The 13,913-nt window shown below is 39.4% G+C and overlaps 1 protein-coding gene across 2 annotated transcripts in view; it reads right to left on the reverse strand.

Annotated features, from left to right (window-relative positions):
* The window catches only part of sptbn4a (spectrin, beta, non-erythrocytic 4a), a 28,441-nt gene extending 24,289 nt beyond the window's left edge, over window positions 1–4,152 (reverse strand). The window contains exons 1-4 of one of the 2 annotated variants that reach the window (XM_070982773.1): window positions 3,975–4,152; window positions 3,718–3,854; window positions 3,486–3,605; window positions 3,148–3,302 (exon numbers count right to left, since the gene is read on the reverse strand). In XM_070982773.1, the coding sequence (XP_070838874.1) occupies window positions 3,148–3,270 (123 nt within the window). In that variant the 5' untranslated portion in view covers window positions 3,271–3,302; window positions 3,486–3,605; window positions 3,718–3,854; window positions 3,975–4,152. Of the gene's footprint in view, window positions 1–3,147; window positions 3,303–3,485; window positions 3,609–3,717; window positions 3,855–3,974 lie in introns of those variants that run through there. The other variant, XM_070982772.1, reaches the window with a different exon arrangement.
* Window positions 4,153–13,913: the final 9,761 nt, after the last annotated feature.

Raw genomic sequence — 13,913 nt, forward strand, 5'->3', positions numbered from 1 at the left:
CTCCCACTAAGACATGTTGCTCCTCACCCTTTTTGTCCAGCTTCTGTTCAGTGATTACCCATCCAAGTGATTTGATTTCATTTCACCAGTGTTAAAAATAATAAGTAATAAGTAAGTATGATCAGGATGTAGACAGCAGGCCATCCAAGTTTGTTTTTACTATATAAAAAATGTTCCAGCTTCTGATTTGCTTTATTTATCTGCGATGCAAGATTATTTTCTCAAATTATTAGTTAAGAATTAGTTCAAATTCTGGAAACTGGAATTGAACTCTTTCATGTATAATTTCTCAAATGTTAAATTTCTTTAACCTCTCAGCATGAAATAAACACACAGCATGAAATAAACTGACATGCCGACCCCAGCTGATCACCAGAGATGATTTGAACCAACCAAAACTAAAGAAACTATAACTAAAACACACTAACAAAGGGCACATTACACGAGGGCAGCAACTAATAATGTTCATTATTGATCAATCTGCAGGTTATTTTCTCCATTATTTTAATTAACTTGCTCTATAAAATGTAAGATAGCTGGGATACCTGCCTGTCACAACTTCCCAAAACCCAAGGTGGATATACTCAGTTTGGAATGATGTAAATCAGAGAAGTCTTGCATTTGAAAAGCTGGAAGCAGAGAACTGTTTGCGTTTTGCTTTGGCATGATTAACCGATTATCAAAACAGTTGCAGATTAATATTCTGTCAACTGGCTGATGCATAAATTGACTAACTGTTTTAGCAGTAGACCTGCATTATAGAACGAACAGAAACAGAAAATGCAAGTGTAAAAATAGATCTGGTAAACCGTATTTGGTTCAGGAAATGAGTCGAGCACTGGCTTTTACGATGGGAGTTATCTGTCATCCAGTGTGTTGCGACCTGTATTTAAATTGGCAGTATGTACCACAATAAAATGTCAGTATTGCTTAATTTCAAAGAAACATTAATGCCATAATGCACAACACCACAATGAACTCCTAATGGACTTCAAACCCATACCTATTTGATAACATTAAATCTTTCACAGATCCATTTGAGCTATGTTGTTGCATTTCATTAACTTTCAATATACAAGTCTCTGTAACTGTGACATTGTAATAACAACATCTTAAGTGCCCCCACCATGAATAAAAAGACTGTAGTGTACTGTTCAATTGGCAATATTAGATCAAACATAACATCCTGCGCTACTCAGCCATAGGTTGTAACACTGTTGTGGACACAAATGAATATGGCTGCACGGGAACTTACAGAAAACTGTCCACAGCAAAGAAATACTACAGTCACATGCTGAAACCTCAAAGCTATCTGCACACATTGATTGGCATGCAGAAGTCATCTTTTTGCATTGTGAATGAACTAAGTTGAGGTGTCTGCTGGCTTAATGGGAGGGTGAAATACATTTCACACATGGACGACCAGGATGGCTAATAAGGATTTCCTCATTAGATAATATACAGTAGTGGGGCTTGTCTTCAAGGACCACTGTTGGAATTAGTGACATGCTCACTTATGAATATTTGATAATACTGTACACTACAAAAATAATATGAAAAAATCAATACAGGCTAAAGAAGTTCAATAATAAAATTAATGATTGAAATACTTGGAAATGTAAACAAAACATCTCAGGATATCATCAGAGATTTAAACAGATTTAACAAGGTCAAAATCTGATAAACCTCATCATCACTGCGACTACATTATTCAGCTTTTTTTGTAAATCTTTGTCTCAGACCCACTTGTGATGTACTTCAGTCACAAGTCTTGTCATACTGGCACAGGTAGAGGCCTGATAGGAGTCATCCCTTTGTTTCTAGTTTTCAAGTTTAAGTGAGAAAACTCAAATCAAATAATCAAAAACACTGTTGACAGAACACACAGAATGCAATAAATCATTGTGGACTGGTTTTGCAACCTTTGGCCACTAAAATGCATGAGAGGAAAGTAATCTGCTCATTAAGCTGCCTAAATTTCCAAATGAGAAAATAATGGTTAAGATATTGATAAAAATGGGGGAATTATAAGATTATAGCTACAAAAATGGTTTCTTGCTGACATTTTGCTATTGTTCATATGATGCTTGGGGGCTGAATGCAAAAGAGCGCTTCCTGGTTTAACCACATCAGTTTTTTTTTACACCCAATTTCTCATCAGTCTGAATCAGTTATTAGACGTCATTATACATTTACAGTGTAAACCTAACTATGTAGGTATCAAAGTAGCAAAGGAAGTTCTGCAGTGCTGAACGAAACATTACAGAAACTACAGATTCTTACATACTAATACACAAGCAAAAGTAAAGGTTTATGCAAACTACATTTGACTTAGTGCTGAATGCACTTCTATCTCGTAGTCTCTACATGTCCTCGTCAACAGCAGTCAGTCACCTGACTGAGCTGAAATCACATTTTTCTGATAGCAGCAATATATTTGTGGCTTAAACCGGCCAAATGCAATGTGCCACTGGCAGAAATGGAGTCTCATTGACTAATTTGCATCTCAAGAGCCCACCTGAGCTTCACTGAGGCAGAGGGCATGGAGAACGTTCTGTGTGGATGGGATGTTGCTCTGACAGGGTAGCAAAGCATGATGGGAATATGGGGTTAAAAAGCAGACCTGAAAATGTTTTCATGATGTGAACTGACCTTATATCAGCTGTGTAGTCTGACTAGATTCCCTTTGTAAATAGACAAAAATGAAAGGAAAATACATTCTCTGTGTGTTTGGCCTTCACTGCTGCAAAGGTTTTACGTGTCCTCTATATGATTCACCGTAACCTCCATAACTGAGGAATGAAATTCAGATGGTCTCACCTCACCTCTGTGCTAAAAGACCAAAGGACAATAGGGATCACAACACCTGTATATCTGAAAACAACACAGCCACTATAGCAATATAACCTTGAGAATGTAATTCAAGATGTCCCCAAGCCAAGCGATGAAATGAAAGCTGAGTGATGACATCTCTCCCACTTTCACCTATTTGATTTTACTGCCACCACACCCACCATCAACACTGTTTCTCAGTCATGTGCTGTCTTTGGCATGGTACTGTCCCCCCAACTCACCTGCTCTGACTATCTGACCTCCCCATCCAACCCTCCCTCCCTCCATCATCATGCCCTGATCACCTCCACTCACCTGTTCTATCTTGGCCAGCCATTCTTTATTGCGGGCCAGCTCCGCCATAAAGGCCTGGTGCTTCAGCCACTTCCTGTGTAGCTTTTGAGCCTCATCCCGTGCCGTGTCTCGGGCCATAAGCATCTTCTCTTCCACCCGCTGTCCCAATCACTCAGCTAGGGGAGACAAAAATAGCCACCATCAGGAGCCCAACGCTCGAGCCAGCCCTTCTTCCCCCCTTTCCCACAGGACGTCCTGCCTGCCTCGATGCAAGAGCTGGGGCCCAGGTACCTGTGCTGTCACCACCCACCCCAACCCCACCAGACACCCTTTTCTTGAGAAAAAATCAAGATAAGCACCTCAGCAGCAGTGGTAGCAATGGAAGCACTCAAGCCCTTCCTTTGGCTCGCCCCTGGGTCCTCATGCCCTACTGCTTCATGGGTCTTGCAGTCCTGATGCTGCAGTGCCTGCTAGCCAGTCTCAGAGAAGGCAAAAACAACCAGCGAAATAGAGGAAATGCGCCAATGACAACACTGGTAAAGAATGACACACACATCCAAGATTCCTTGCAGGTTGTGGGTTATCTTCTACCTCCAAATGTCGATTACAATCCAGCTGTCAGTGAAGGTGTAGATGTAGCATAGCCACAGAAGAATCTTTCAGCCGGGGCAAACCTGACCATCCACCACTCGCCAGTCCCGGTCAATCTGTAGTCCTGTCTAATGATGCTGTAGACAGGAGGAGGAGGAAGAGTTGGAGTGGGAGGAGCAGGGTGAATGGGATGCAGAGGCAGTGCAGAGGAGGCCGGATAACATAGGCTATCCGCTCTTGAAATGCATCGTTCTTACCGCTGAAAAGATGCACATGCAGCCTGGTGTGAGATAGCACACTATTTTCTCTCCTCAGCTCCCCTTCCTCGTGTCCCCGAACAGCTCAGCCGCGGTTGGTGCATGCTGCTGCAGTCCTTGCCTCTCAGCTACGCTCCTGTGTGTGCGTGTGCTTGCGTGAGTGTGTGTATGTGTGTGTGTGTGTGTGTGTGAGTGTGTGTATGCAATCACAATCAGCACTGCAGTGCCGGAGCAGAGAGAGAGAGGGAGAGAGAGCGAGGAGGGGAGAAAGGGGGGAGGCAGCAAGAGGAGAGGGGGAGAGGGAGACAGGGAGAGGAAATGGAGAAAGGGGGAGCGCCAGAGCAAAAAAAAGAAGGGGAGAGCAAGTAAAAAGAGGGAAAAGATAGTGTTGGTGGGGGGTAGTGAAACAGAGAAAGGAAGAGAGAGCCTGCGTCATCCCTCAGTGTCACCAGGGACATTTCTCTGCACTAGAAATGACTGCACTCGGAGCGGGAGCAGGATTTGGGAAGGGGGGGGGAGGTGTCGTTTTAAAACAGCTGAATGAGAGGGAAGGAGGACGCATGCACACATGGTCCTCAGTGCAGCTGACTGATTCGGATCACTGTTCACTCTCCCTCTTTAAGGGGACCTGCATGTGATTCTCCTGCTGCAAATATGTCATTCGGGAATAGATGGTGACACAATTCACTGTCTACTTTCACTAATACCGCTCCCTCAGATCTGAATTATAGTTAAACGAGACAATTTTATGTTATCAGAAAATTTGTTCTGAGACTAGAAATTATTATGCATTTGTGCTATAGCATCATCATTTTTTCATTTATTTTCATTCATATACTGTTTATATTTTTTTATTCTATTTATTTTATCAATTTGAATCATCATAGCATCCAGAAGTGATTAAAGTTTCATGAGAATGGGCTAAAATGGAGCACTACCCTAAACCACCAAGTTTCTCTATTCAAGCTGGTCATGGATTTTCCTTTGACTTTCCTGTTAAGTTCAAAATGTAATAGATTGTCTGCATCTTCTTGAACCAACAAATCCCATATCTTTTTAGAATTAATCTCTTAATGTCAACACAGCAGGAGGCATTAATCAGACCTCATCACATCCAATTTAACATGATTTTTTCTTTCATTTGATCGTAACTGAAAACACAGGCTTGTGTGTGTACATTACTGATGTTAACATTGACAGCATTGTAAGACATTAATAATTTAAATAAGATGTCCTTGTGTATTTAAGAGCTGTCAATCAATTTGAGAGTGATTGCAGGTTTTGATTGTGTTTTAAAATTCTCAAAAAAGATTTTCACCATGCTATACACAAAGTTAACTGAGCCTTGAAAAACAAGTACTATGGAGCTCAGGCTTACATTATCAAATCATTAATTGTTATTATTTATTATCCTTTATTAAATAAGTTGATGCAAACCAGGAGCAACAAGTTAGAGTTAGAGATATATTATAGGCTTAACATAGGTTAACATTATAGTAGTTTTGAGTATCAGCATGCTAACATTTGCTATTTAGCACTAAATGCAAAGTACAGGTGAGGCTGTTCGGATGTCATTAGTCTTGCAGGTTTTTGGTCCTTTATGGCACCAGACGAAAAGTTAAGGGATCTCAAAGTCAATTCATCCTGAGAAAAAAATGTCTGAGCAACATTTCAAGGCACTCCATCCAACAATTGTATTCAACAATAGTTCCTGAGATATTTCAGTCTGAAACAAAGGGGATGACCAACTTAGTTGATGATAGGCCGACAATGAGTGCGTTTATCCTGTATCGGCATGTAAACATCATATCCTGGTTTCAGAATCCCAGATAAGCCCTCTAAAAACCTGGACAGGCTAGCTTGAGGACTTACTGTGGCCTGTAAAAACCATATCCAAGTTTCTGATCATTCTCTGCTGCGTACTCTGGTCTGTCATCAACTCAAGTTACACAGTAGTTAAGCAACAAATGAAAAAACATGATGGTAAACAATCATTAACACGCTGAAATAGGTCTAACTTCTGTTGTACAGATAATAAATTGCATTGTGGCTTTTGTTGTACATTACTGTCAGGAAGTGGAGATGCTAAATCTCAAACAGCGGTAAATGTAGAAGTGTTCAGACAGCAAGACGCAAACTGTTCAACTGAAGTAACTCAGCCTGTACATGAAGACAGTGTAGAGTACAGTAACTGAGATATTCAGGGATCAAGACTCAAACACACACAGTAACCTGGATACTGTTATGATCACTTAAATAGGGATATGAATAACCAGGGCCGGCTTGGTCGAGCGTGGATAGAGGAGTTATCCAGATTAGCATGCTGATGATTTGACATGCATTTGACATGACATATTTTTTGGTTCTTCAAAGCGGACTTAAAGCTCATCTGGACCTGTTGTCACAGTAACAAGTCATTAAGCCCAAACCTAAAAATCACGGGCTTATTGACAGTTCATGGATCAGGACCATGATGCTTTAGGCTGGACCCCATACATGAAGTAATTTTCAGATAGAAAAGGTTCACTTTCTTACATTTACTATAAAAGCATGTTGATACAATTATGATTTTAGATGTTACACCAATACTGCCACAGCCATCCATATGAATGCTGATCATGGTTTCCACTCTTTACTCATGTTGCCTTTATTTCAAATTAAGCGTTCACTGTTATTTAAGATAACTTCATCCAGGATTAACAAATCACTCCTCAAGCTGTGTCCTAAGAACCTAATAAATTGGATGAGAATAAACATGATTATTTTAGCCTGGTTACAGCATGATAGCCTGAACTATTTAAGCCACATTTAAAGAACACGGCCCAGGTTTCTCATTTTACATGTAAGTGCCACATCCTGAATATGATCAAAACTAGGCTTAGACTCAATATCAGAACACTAATATGCATATAAATTACCATAATTTTAGAAATAAACATTTATTGTACATTACTGGGCTTAGAAATACACAGTAAAGCACCCTCACCACTAGTAATATGGCTGCATCTCAGGGAATTGTGTGTGTCTGTGTTGCTCAGTGTTTCGGGGCTTTAGGTGTAGTGAGCTGCTATTTAGATAACAGATATCCAGGCCCAGACTTCCTCTTCTGTGCACCGGTCATTGGTAGAGTCCAATTAGCAACTTGTTTTAGGCTCGGACGACATCAACTTGTTTGGAGACAACTTCTAAATGACCAAACGTGCTGCTTTAGCAACTACAATGAATAAAGGATGTGTTCATTATTTTTATTTTATTTTATTTTTTTTATTTTTATATATTCATGCTGAACCAGATACAAACTGCTTACTGTACTAACAATAGTATCCCGATTTTGGCTTTGCACAGGTGATTGTATGATTGCCGCATGTAGTCATTCATTCTTTTTATTCTTGGGGTATTGACCATGGCAGTTAATTAACAGGCCTAAGGGAGTTAAAGGACAAGCACTACAGTACTCATCCCCACTTCACTCCCTGGCTCAACCCTCCTCCACAGTATAAGTTACACTTAAAAGGAATGAAGGAGAGCCACGGCATATGGCTTTGGCAGTTGGATATGCCAGCACATTTGTTTTAAGTAGGATAGAAGTAATTCCTCATGTAAATGTACCAATAACAATTCAATATGGAAATCCAGAAATGTATATATCCTGTATTTGTGTAGGATACCACTGGCTGCTGTAAGCTGTCACTGATTTGATGTTGCAATCCCTCACTTGTAGACAGGTAGACATAAATTAAGGACTGCATTCAATGTAGCATGGCTGATTTTACCTTTAGCTTTACACTTGCCTCACTGACAAACACCTCCTTCATGTAACGGAACAACTTGAGCATATTTGTGAATACCAGCTTTGTACAGGTAAAGAATCCACAATGATCTGTTTTAATCTTTAATAGAAAGCAAATGCAGCCAACTCACACCACCTACAGGGCAGAGTGAGCCTTTTCTCAACACTAGTTGGTCACACATTTTTCAGCCTTTTCTGCTTTTCACTCCTAGTTTCAACTGCATGAATGGAGTTCTAAAAGTATATGGGAATGATGGTATCCAATTTTCAAACCTATATCATTAATTGAAAACATACCAAAGTAATACAATATCAATATATAAGTCTGAGAAATCTTTCAAACCTGTCAGCATAACAAGTGACCCACACGACTAACCATCAACCTCCCACATTCTTCCTTCCATCTGACATTAAGGACAACCAATCTAACTCTAAATCACAAACCTAATATCTAAACCAAAACATTTCTCTGTTAAAATACGAATATCTACGCCACCAGTGACATCACTGTTACACCACAAGGGTCAACAAATCTTTCTAACCAAATACCTCAACTACCTCCTCAAACAGACCATATAGAAATTCTACTGTAGGCAAATCCTAATGTCATATGACAACAAAAACATAAATTAGATGTTCATTTTAGCTGATCGTCAAATAGATTTAAAGCAATATCGAATTGTTAACTGCTTGGTAGTCCAACAATACACTCATAATGGTAATAAAAATAATCCAGATAATACTGCCCAAAGATGTAAAAATGGAGAATTTTGGTTAATCAAGGCCACCCTACACTACCACACAGACTGTTGATGTTGTTGCATTTCCTTGGTAACAAGGATAGAAGAGATCAATCAAAAGTCCTTATAACTGCTCTGAACGGCCACAGTCGAAGGCGGGGTGAAAAGCTGTGAAATAAACGTGCCTAAAAAACACTATTCTTATGTATATCACAAATATTTGACACATCTCGTGAACACGTTTTATCCTTTTAATTCACTTGATTGCTCGTATTAGACCATGAGCTGATGACTCGTAAAATATAAATGACAAGTTTTAGTAAATTAGTTGGATCAGAGGAGTTCTTCTAGTTCTACTGATGGTATGCTGAAGGTTTATCCATGAAGAAGTTGATTGGTCCACTTGTGTGGTCACTGTACATAAGTGATTTAAACAAAGACCATTGTGATTTTCTGCAACGCTTTTTTTTTTTTTTTTTCATTTGTTATGTAATGTTATACTTTTGTTACGTTCCTCACAAAGGAATTATTAGGCTTTTGTGGAGGTCTGTCCTGATTGGACAGCATGTCATGTATGACAGTATGCTGTTTGTCCTGTTGTCACTCTTTCATCATGTCTGTCAGTGTTTAGCAGACCACTGCTGAAATATGGCTGCAAGCTTCTTCTTTTTTTGACTGTAACTGTCACTGTTGTCAGAAGCTTTGTTTGATTATAAAAGCACTATTCCTTCAAAATATCTTGAGCCAACACTAAGAAAAATCATTAAAAATTGCAAGATAGGAGATGATATGAGGGATTGTGAAAAGTATGACATCCTCTCTCCAAAACAGCAACCACTAATGTCATTTTACTTCACTTGGGACAATTTTCAGAACTTCATGCTTTTCTCTGGGGTTTGTGTGTTTGCATATGTGTGTGTGTCTTTTTGTCACTAGAGGGCAACATTTCTACAAATCTCTTTTTTCCTTGCCAGTGAACTCATAGTAACTCATAGCCAGGCAGAGTGTGCAGCAATAAAGGTCCCTGTTCTGAGCTTCATGTGAACATTTGAGATGATCATATATTAAAGGGAAAATTCACTCCATGTTTAGGAAATGAAGTGGTCTCTCCTACACACCACTTAGTTGTTTTTGAGATGTTTACCTTAGACCACCTACAAAAACAACAACAAAATCTATACAAAACGTATAGATGGAAGGATGTTTGGCATTTGGCACTAGCACAATAACTGTGTGATAGTGTGTTTTCTGTAATGTGTTGCTGGAAAAAGCAGCACTATGTTTTAATCTTTTCCGTTCAGCTGACAATGACTTAACCAAGGAGAGACCGATGCAGTGGCTGTCTTTGCACTCATTCCTTTGTTCATGCTTACAATTAAAATCCAGGTGAAGTCACGTTTAGTCATCCCTTTCTGTTTTCAAAAATGCTTTTTATTTGTATTGTTGTATTGGGAAATGTCCAAAACGCTTCTTTTCACATCAGTGGGAGGGGCATGTCTATGTTTGACTGACAGCAGTTGGCAGGTTGCCAGACTGCAGACAGCATGTTGTTACTGATATCGGACAGCAGTGACATTTATAGGTTTACATCATGAAACCAAAAAAATCTAAGACCCTTTTTGTTTCTGAACACATTTTTGTACAAAATGAGGAATGTGGATCTTGTTCCTCATTACTTACATTGAAAGTTCATTAAAAAGGGATCATTTAATGGGCAGTACAAACAGGAGGAATGATTACAACGAGCACAATTTCCATATGGCCATCTAACTATTGTTTTAAACAGACTTGAAAAATTGTGTACCTATGCTGTGACTTATAGTCAGAAATAGCACGGTGGTGAACTGCTGGTGGAAGAATTGTTCTAAATGATTTGGTCCTTAGCATGAAAGAGAATATTTAAGATATCCCTCTGGGCTTCATTTGATGGAATGAGGTCAAAGTCAAATTTGACAGAGCAAATCTAGTCTAATTACATCTTCAGACTTGCATAGGGCATCTCATTCCACTGAGAGAGAGGCTAATGGCCAGAGGCAATACAAGGTTATGACCTCCACAGGACCGACCAGAAGAGTAAAGTTACAATTATCAGTGACCATGTAATGACCAAACTCCTAAGTTTGATGGTAACTTTCCTTTTTTCTTAAAGAAATACGCTCAGTGTCAACCAACGAGCTATCATGTGTTTTCATTTGGATTTGATGGAATTCCTCCTACAAATTACTTATTGATTTCATCAAACGCCTGACTTCTAACAACTGTCAATCAAACTGTATCCATGGAAGCACACATTTCACACACACATCCACTTAGGACAGTGTTGTACACTTACTAGACTCATTTAACCACACTATTGCTGTGATGCTTTCTTACCACTTCTGTGATCAGAGATCACTTTAAGTGCTGTGGGTTGTGTGGGAACTAGCCTACAGACAGTTAACCTTGACCACATGTTCCAACACTACAAGTGGACCCTGTAATGATAACCCAGTGTAATGACTGACTGCTCCCTGGAAGGAATGCACTAGCATACACCACTGCCTTTTTCTGTTTCTATATGAATTTGTTTGTCATGTGCAGAAAGCTGCAGAAAATTGTTTACATTAACCTCAGCATGAGCATGGACCGACATGAAATATGGTTTAAGGGGACAACTTGATGCCTATCCACTACCCGGTACAATAAATACACTTCTTTTTCAGCCATGCCTTCTGTTTCCAGTCTATATGATTCTACCGTAAATACTATCCAGTAAAAACAAGTGATTCATATCATGATTCAAGTATTTAGGGCAGAGGAGGAAGCACACTGACATTCCTCTGTGGAGGAAACTGTTAGACATGTCGTGACATCAGTACTGACAGATTTGCGTGGTTTTCTTACAAGGTATAAATCACTGAGAGGGGGGTTGTAGTAATGTTCTGCTTATGGCTAAATTAGAGAGTGCAGCATTTTTAGTGACCCAAACATAACGTGTGCTGTTTTTCTCTACCTAGCAACCAGCTTGTCTTTATGTGATGACTGAAACAAAAATGTCTCATCAATCAGTTGGTTACTATTACAATAAAGGCAAGGTGAACATTCAGCAAATATGTAGACTTAAAACTAAATCAAATCTTTAAAGGACAATAAATACGAACTTGACTAACAAATAGTATAAAGGTCAGTGGATTAATCAGTAAGATGTTCAAGTGTGTTTACCTGCAGCAAAATGTACCCTGGCATGATTAACTGCCTGATGAATAAGGATGACAACATTTATTGGCCTTGATCACAATATCCTTTTCTTTATGTGCAACCACCTATTTTACTACTTTTTTGCCCCCATAAATCACAACATTTTCAAGTTCCCAGAGTGGTAAACCACTGGAAACATCTCTAATGTTTCAGAATAAACTCCAACGCACCTCTATGATTAACAGCCAACACTGTGACAGATATTGTGTGAATAACACTTTCAATGTCGAGCTGTGCGTGCTGAAATACCCGGGGCATTGTTTCAACCCGACAACCAAGATTTTATAGCTGGCATGCACACTGAAAGGGATTACAGCAGCCAAATACACGTAATTGCCAGTAATTTCAGACAGAATGATTCACATTCGTTGTGTCAGCGGGCTTGCTGTTTTCACGTTTTGTTTTTAACATGTTGGACGAGATCTCTGATGCAGACACTCTCTCACCATGTCAGCAAATCTTAAGCAGTATGTTTCACTCACGTATGTTTCTGTGTACAGATATTAACAACAGTTCATGCTAAATCTGTTTATATCAGATCAAAGAGACAAGTTTTTTTTCTTTTTTTGAATTTTGCAAAAAGTGATACACTATGATAGTCTCACTCTGTTCTTTCACCACAAAGGAAAGTGTGACTCAGAGGCCTGATTATCTCCTTCACTGGCGTGTCTGTGATACAACTGGCCTCGACAAGCAGCCTTCAGTGCTGACTACAAATGCTAGATGGACAGAGATCTGCTGGGCAGCAATGACACAAGCCAGAGCACAGTGCACCAAAGACTACAGTCCTCTGAGAGTCCATGCTAATTTTGCTATTTGATCAGTGGTGGAAATTAAATGCATTTAATTATGCATCTTACTTAAATAAAATTTTGAAGTACTTGTATTTTTCTTGAGTATTCTTCCTTAAAATTCCTTTGTTGAGCAAGGAAGCAACACAGTGTTTTTGCAATAAAAGAGTTTAGAGTATGGCATATAAAATAACTGCCATGAAATAACCACAGATTGGTAGTGTTAAGTTGATAACATTGATTTTTACAGACATTAACTATCCAAAGGGATTGTGGTGTGACAAATAGTGGAGGGGCAGAGATAACGTAACTTTTTTTTTTGCCTGGAACCTTTTTATTGAGGTGAGAAAATTCCATGGCAGACACCAAAAACATGCATTAACATACCACTGCAAAGCCAAGGTTAGCGAACCCAGACCTTACTCACTTATTACCCCTAACTACCCCTTTGGAAATATACATCTATAACGTTTGGCACACAGACCTCTAATAACAAACGGCTAACAACCAATCATTATGGGGGCTAGAGCAGGAGATTTACAAATCTTAGGTTCAGCGGCATTGGACAGGTTCCCTTTGCTTGAAAATGGTTATTCCATGAAGGGCATGGCGAGCCGCGTGATAAAATCTTGTGATTTATTCCCGGCGGCTGATAATTACTGGTGTCTTGTCACCTGTCAAAAATGAATGGACAGGGAGAGTCCAAGGCTGTAGTCTTCATGCTCTTTACACCACGGCAGTAAATCTGACATGTTTGTGAAGCCATAAATCACAGCCTGTGATAACGCCTATGCACTCAGAGCCGAGCAGCATGGCATGAACATTTCAAACAGTTTTAGCTATAAAGGTATGCAGAAGATCAGCAGGGTTTTTTTAAAGGTGTGGTAAGTACAGTGAGTTAAGTGGTTACTTTACAACTTCACAGGAATGGAAGGATTATTGGTTAAATGCACAAGTGAAATGCTTAAACATCATCATTGTGGTTTGGCTGTTTCAATCTGCAAGGCTTTAACAACTACATGACAATACACAGTGATACACTAAGGTTGGGCCACTTATTAAGTTTTTACACAATTTGCCAGTCACTCCTCATAGGTCACTGATTGGTCTGAACAACTGTCGTGCTGCCACAAATGCATAACCTGAAGCCTGGCAAGATGGTTTCTCGGCTCACATCATGTGTGATCTCACGTTATAGCTGCCTCACAAATGAAGCCATGTTCAGGCTAGAATTAGAATTTGTGAACATTTACCACCATTCAAAATGATAGAGATTCTGACTTTTTAACTAATAAAAGCAGATCTTAGTGGATTTAAACACAAACAGTGTGGAATGCAAGTTTGATTTATGAATGGCTATAGGGTCTTGAAGTTTCAAAGA

The sequence above is a fragment of the Chaetodon trifascialis genome, chromosome 16, assembly GCF_039877785.1.
Source record: "Chaetodon trifascialis isolate fChaTrf1 chromosome 16, fChaTrf1.hap1, whole genome shotgun sequence".
Lineage (NCBI taxonomy): Eukaryota > Metazoa > Chordata > Actinopteri > Chaetodontiformes > Chaetodontidae > Chaetodon > Chaetodon trifascialis.